The sequence below is a fragment of the Bactrocera neohumeralis genome, chromosome 2, assembly GCF_024586455.1.
Source record: "Bactrocera neohumeralis isolate Rockhampton chromosome 2, APGP_CSIRO_Bneo_wtdbg2-racon-allhic-juicebox.fasta_v2, whole genome shotgun sequence".
Lineage (NCBI taxonomy): Eukaryota > Metazoa > Arthropoda > Insecta > Diptera > Tephritidae > Bactrocera > Bactrocera neohumeralis.
The window spans coordinates 34,555,548-34,561,730 of NC_065919.1; the positions used below are offsets into that span (position 1 = coordinate 34,555,548).

General features: G+C 33.7%; 2 protein-coding genes across 4 annotated transcripts; one reads left to right on the forward strand and one right to left on the reverse strand.

Annotated features, from left to right (window-relative positions):
• Positions 1–1,365: 1,365 nt before the first annotated feature.
• Positions 1,366–2,605, forward strand: LOC126755046 (uncharacterized). 3 transcript variants are annotated; one of them, XM_050467337.1, is made up of 4 exons: positions 1,366–1,482; positions 1,547–1,645; positions 1,692–1,870; positions 1,930–2,605. In XM_050467337.1, exons 3-4 carry the CDS (start codon positions 1,792–1,794, stop codon positions 2,367–2,369), a joined length of 519 nt encoding a protein of 172 aa, XP_050323294.1. In that variant the 5' UTR covers positions 1,366–1,482; positions 1,547–1,645; positions 1,692–1,791; the 3' UTR covers positions 2,370–2,605. The 3 variants fall into 3 exon arrangements, with proteins under 3 accessions (XP_050323294.1, XP_050323286.1, XP_050323300.1); XM_050467329.1 differs by having other exon boundaries at positions 1,702–1,870; XM_050467343.1 differs by lacking the exon at positions 1,547–1,645 and having other exon boundaries at positions 1,392–1,482; positions 1,702–1,870.
• A 186-nt stretch (positions 2,606–2,791) lies between these two features.
• LOC126758759 (uncharacterized) lies at positions 2,792–4,296 on the reverse strand. The gene is made up of 2 exons (XM_050473141.1): positions 4,204–4,296; positions 2,792–4,140 (listed from the first exon to the last, which is right to left on the reverse strand). The coding sequence occupies exon 2, from the start codon at positions 3,989–3,991 to the stop codon at positions 3,050–3,052; it is 942 nt and encodes a 313-aa protein (XP_050329098.1). The 5' UTR covers positions 3,992–4,140; positions 4,204–4,296; the 3' UTR covers positions 2,792–3,049.
• Between the last annotated feature and the right edge of the window lie 1,887 nt (positions 4,297–6,183).

Below are 6,183 nucleotides of genomic sequence, written 5' to 3' on the forward strand. Positions count from 1 at the left end.
TTTTACCTAACTATTTTTCTATCATTTCATTTTTATAAAATGTTTTTTAAATTTGAATTTTTAGTATAAGTTTAATTTAACTTATCAAGAATTTTTTTAATTTTTCGTTTAAGTACATATGTATATATAATAAATAATATTAAATGAATTAAAACTAATAAAGAAAATAATTATATATCTTTAAAAATATATCATGCGATTTATTTTACTACCATTATATAAAATCATTACAACACGTTTACAAATACATTTGAAAATAAACTTACAAGCGGTTGGATATTAATTTAATAAATGCTTACTTTTAAGTTTAAAAAAAAGCGATTTTACAAGTATGTGAAAAAGCCCAAAGTAATGTAACGTTTTGGTTCTTTACAAGTCTTTTGTAATTGTTTTGTAATCAAAAACGTAAACTTATTGTAACGAAAAGGTTTACCAGTGTAAGTTTATTTTAAGTTTATTCACAAACGCGATTGTTTACTGGGTACTTATATGCGTTCACATGTACATATGTCACCCGCAAAAATTACGAATATTGTTCTACAAAAACAACAATGGTTTCAAATAGCGTCAGCAGCGTCACAACTCAGTATGGCAGCCAAATAGTCGATGCTCAAATTTGTAGAAAAACACTTACCGACAATATTTTCATTCATGAACGCAAGCGCACTTTCAACAGGCAAACTTGCTTCATTCCTAAAAACAAACACCATTACATCTCCCCAAGCATGCCTTGCCAACAAGCGTCTTTTCCCTACGATGGCAAAAGCTAAAAATCATAAATTGAACAATTTCTGATATTTGTATAAGAAGGAAAAATTGACAACCGCGCAAATATAAGTATTCAAATATATTAGAATAAAATGGACAACATAAGTAGTTTATTTGTCGATTTTCAAGTCAAGAAATTTATCAAAGAAAATATTCAATATTCCTCTGATTTATGTGTACAGTGATTTCCTGTTAAGTAGTACCCCGTTTAATTGAAAATCATCCCTCTTAACTGCCTATATCTTGCTGCATCTCACGGTTTGTTTTTCGAAATATGGATGTACATAGAAATTATTGTTTAAGTACCACTCACTTATGGAAGTATCCGCACTCGCTTATGTGCCATATTGTATTTATATTTTTAACAAATCACAAAAATCTGTATTTTTGATTGTGGCACATAACCGGGATTGACTGTATTTGTCAAGGAATGTAAAAAATATTTAGGTAGTTCACAAGGTGTCGTATATTGTCATATACGTCGTAAGTCATAGTTTTGTACAACTGTTGTAGAGCCGTTGTTGCTGTTTTAAATGCAAAAATATAAATTTGACGATACAACTCTGAGTACTGTGTTTATTCAGTGCAACTTTGAATCAGCTGTGTTTGTTTATCTTTCTTCTTCTTATTGTTTGCATTTAGTTGAAATAAATTGGCCGCAAATTCGTTAAACGAATAAGTAAATGGATAAAGAGCACGAACGGTGAAGTTGAGGTAAATATAATAAAAAATGCTGAATTATTTTTTAATTTAAACGTTTGTGAATACTTTCTTTTAGTTTTTACCAAAACGCAAGCGCTACAAGCCCCAAAAGCGTTGGGAAGTTGCCGAGGAAAAAGCGTTGATTGAATTCCTTCTAGAGAATCGCGATTTTGAGGTTTGATGTTATATTTTAGGGTAAATGGAAACTATTAATTACTTAGTTATTTACAGAAACCATCGGCACGGCTATTTTATAATCGCTTCGCGAATGAAAAACAAATCCTGGTCGAGTGGAAATCAGCGCGCTCAAAAGTAAGAAATATGCGATCTGCATATAATAAAGCGAAGGAATGGGAAGGAAGTACCGGCGCTGGTTACGTGGATGGCGATACTATAAAAAGTGAGTTTGTGTCTTCAATTGAATATCATTGTTAATACATAAGAATCCACTTTATATAGACGTTTTGCTCAAAAAGTTTCGCTATTTCTACGAATTTGACGATATTTTCGGTGCCCGACTAAATGCTTGTGCTGTAGTTGAAGAAATAATGGAAAGTGCTGACACTACCATTGAAGTATTAAGTCCTGTGCAAATTGAAATTCCTATTGTAAATGAAACAGTTACCACTCCAAGGCAAAGAGGAATATACTCCAGAACAGCGGCTTCCGATATTATGCAAATCCATGGCGAAATAATGACATTGCGAAAGCAAAAGTTAGAGGCAGAATTGACTGCAAGGGAAAGAGAGTTCGAGCAAAAAGAAAAAGAGTTGCAGTTAAAAGCTAAAGAAGTGGAGCTCAAAGAAATTGAAATATTAGCGCTAAAAAACATCAAACAACTAGAGCTACAGATGAAAGAGCGAATCGCCATGGAGGAACTAAAGCTGAAGTACAAATAAATTTTTAAAACTTATTTAGTATACGAAAAGACCAATTTTTCTATTTTTTACTTTTGTTTTCAATGAGATGGACTCACACATTGTTTTATACGATGGTTTAATTTAAATTTTTGTTAATGGTATAATTTTATATGTACATTTGTACGTATGTATGTACGTACAATAAATGCCAAATATACACGTATACTTGAATATGTAGAAGTGAATAAATGTAGCTATATTGTATATATAATATGTTTAAACGCAAATCATTTATTGGTTTTGAGAGAGTATGTATGTATTTTTTTTAATGATTCTATTAAAAATTACTCTAATATATATTGGAGGAAATATACTTATGTGTATAAATATGTACATATATGTATTATCTATAATTTGGAATGTTTCCTTTGGAGTTCAAGTAAATTTTCTTGGAATATTTTTAATTAATCTGTTGTACCGTAAGCATAAGTTTTTCTTCTAAAGTATATTTAAAAGAAAAATGTATGTTTTTCATTTATAAATAATCCATATAATGACCAAAATCTTAAAGAAATAATTTTTCCACCAAGATTGTCGAAATCTCACACTGTGCTATGTCGAGTACTCTACTATTACTCGTACATAAACAAAAAAGCTCCGAGTGCCTAAACATATAAAAGTGGAGTGTTGAAACAATACATATTAGCTAGATATACAAACTAAGCTGTTTCATTTTGTATAAAATTTAAAAGAAAATCTCTGGTGTTACATTCTAATAGTAAGTCGAACTGAGGACCTGGAACTTCATTTCCGTCTTCATTTTCAATGTGAAAATTAATATGAATGTTGTGAAGAATGCAGCACACAGTAATCCAGTCGTTGCATTCATTCTTATTTGATCTCGAATGCATTTTGAATTTAAGTTCCTTAAGGCTACCGAATTTTTCTTTCAAAAGACCAAAGCAGTTCTCGACTCGTACACGGTATTTTGAGAAATATTTGTTGAAACTGTGCCTTTCTTCTTCTGTGTACTCGCTGCTATTTCGTCTGAATGGCGTAATGAAAAAGGGCTTCAGTGGATAGGCACTATCCCCAGCTATCCACTGCGAGGTTGACAAGAAACGCTCCGGATGTTTGAAGAGTAAACAGTTCGAAAATATTTTTGCATCATGTACACTACCCGGATAACCAACTATTAACTGCTTTATTCTCAATTTATAATTACATATAGCTTGAAGCTTGACCGCATATTGCCGTTTGCGAGAATAGTACATCGTATGCTCATTAACAGGAGCTTCAGATAGTTTAACCTCAGAACCGTCTACATATCCAACACATCCCGGCATTTCTGTACTGGTTGAGGACACAATTTGCTGCCTTTCTCTTTCATGGGGCCAAAATAGGAATTTAGACTTCAATTTTAAAATGGCTTTCAATATCCTCCTGGTTAGATTGTAAATAGTGCCCCCATCACCAACACCAAAAACGGAAGCTACTTTACGCACAGATTGTCCTTCACCGGATGATCCTAAACGGTAAAGGACAATTTTAAGCTGTAATTCTATTGGGAGCTGCACTTCACTTGAACTTCTGTTAAAAACTTCGTCATGCTTTATTAAGTTTAAAATATAACAAAACTCCTCGGGACGGACCCTAACCATTTGATTGAACCTGTTATCATCGAATTTTCTGAGCACTGTTTACTCCCATTCGCATGATTTTGGAATGCCAAGGTGAACACCTCTGCGATTATTTAGCACACAAAGCATGTATGAATTAAATTTTTCAATCGCTTCATCTTCCTCGTTGCCTGGAAAATAGGAAAGGTGTGTAATAAATATGAAATAAATGCCGTAAAAAATGTAACCCATACTCGAATTCATTTCCAGTAAATTAAACATATGATTTAGGCACAAAACTGCTACAATTTTGTCTTTTTCACTTGCGCGCGGCATTTTTGTTATTTAAATTTTAGCAAACAGCTGATTAGATACGACTATATGTTATTTACAACTCACAGGGATGCTCACAAGTCTAATACTTTTTTAAGATTTTCATATACGATTTACAATTGTATGACACCTTGTGAACTACCTAATTGTTACGCAGCTTGCAAAAATCTGTTATGTCAATATGTGTACATATTTACATATGTACATAGAACGGTGTCGCACGAGGCGAGCGCTATCATATCTAGTCTTATGCCACCGGATATGGCCCCTGAGTTAAGTAGAGTCTACTGTAAAACAAAAGCCATGAATAGGCGCCTAACGGCTGACGAGCGCAACAAAGAGAGAAAGACATGTCTCGAGGAGTGGCAAAAGCAATGGGACGCGGCAGACAAAGGAAGATGGACATATAGACTTATTAAGAATGTGCCGGCCTGGATTGACTGACAACACGGGGAGACAGATTTCTACTTAACACAGTTCTTATTGGGCCATGGCTGTTTCAGGGAATACCTGCACAAATTTGGCCATGATGACGAAACACACTGTTCCTTCTGTGGAAATGCCGCAGAAAACGCAGAGCATACCTTTTTCTTCTGCACGAGGTATGCAGTGGAGAGAGAGACCGTAGAAAAGTTAACAAATGAAAGGATGACACCCGACAACATAGTTAGTCACATGCTACGATCACAACTGGTGTGGGTTAAAATGAAAGAGTGGACTGCAATAGCACTCCAAGAACTCAGAATAAAAGAAAGGCAGCGCAGAAGCATAAGACCACATGAATAACCCTGGAGGTAGGTAGTGAAGAGGCAGTTACGTAGGCATACTGTTTCGCAAGTCCAACATAGTGATTTAACACTGTCTGGGCGTAGTCCCGAAAGAGGTGTACTCTAGCGAACAATATGAATCGATGCTACCAGTCTCACCCTGGCAGTATCTTTAGAAAGATTCCCCCTCCGAAAAAAAAACATGGTTGTGTGTGGACAAATTTACAAACATTATGCGTATGGTTCTTTTAGTTTACATGCACACCTAATTACATACTTGAATATGTGTGACCGCTTGGTCTTTTAACATGTTATCAAAACTTTTAAAGGCCTGTAAATAAATACATATGCATATAAATATGTAATGTATTAATTAAATATTTAGGTAACAACATTAACATGACTATTATATGTATATTTCCAAAGATTTTCAGGAATTCATCATGAAATAGTTCAATTTGTACGTACATGCTTGTGTGCTGTGATATAAAATATATAGAAATACATTTGTGCATGTGCATACATATATACATAAATAAATTATATGCAGACCCAGTAGCAAAATAATTCACTACTGAAAAAAGTAAGCGAGTTGGTAATGGGTTGCGGGGCAAGAAACGAGAAAAATTTCGCTTTAAAATCGTTGTTGTTATCTTCAAGAAATGTGCGAATTTTATTCATATGAGTTGGTCATCCGCACAACTGATCGACCCAGCTCTCTGGGTATGTGAGCGCTTCAGTACTAAATTTCATAGGAAATAGGTTGTGTGACAAAACCGATGCTTTTTTGTTGTTGTTCTTTTCTGAAAATAATTGGTAACCGTTAGTCCTGCCACGACGCCGACAATTGTTGTCTTTCAATTTTAATGATTGTGGTTTTTAGTAAATTTTAAGTATTGGTTGAAAGCGGTCGCGTGTGAAGTATTAAAAGTTATTTAAGTATGTACAGCAAACGTCATCAAAGAAGATTAATTAATGCCGAAATAAATGAAATTCTAAATATAAATAATTCAAATGACAATAATTATAATCTTAGTGAATGTGACAATGATAATGAAAATGTGGTTGAAATTAACAATGAAAATTCTAGAACTGAAAATGTGAATGAAAGTAGTTTGGTAGTTGACTTAAAAC

Excerpts from the sequence above, each read along its gene's own strand:
- LOC126755046 (XM_050467337.1), top strand. The coding sequence starts at position 1,792 with ATGCGATCTGCATATAATAAAGCGAAGGAATGGGAAGGAAGTACCGGC. Across the intron at positions 1,871-1,929 it reads GGATGGCGATACTATAAAAA|ACGTTTTGCTCAAAAAGTTT; the intron begins GTGAGTTTGTGT and ends CACTTTATATAG.
- LOC126758759 (XM_050473141.1), bottom strand. The coding sequence starts at position 3,991 with ATGGTTAGGGTCCGTCCCGAGGAGTTTTGTTATATTTTAAACTTAATA.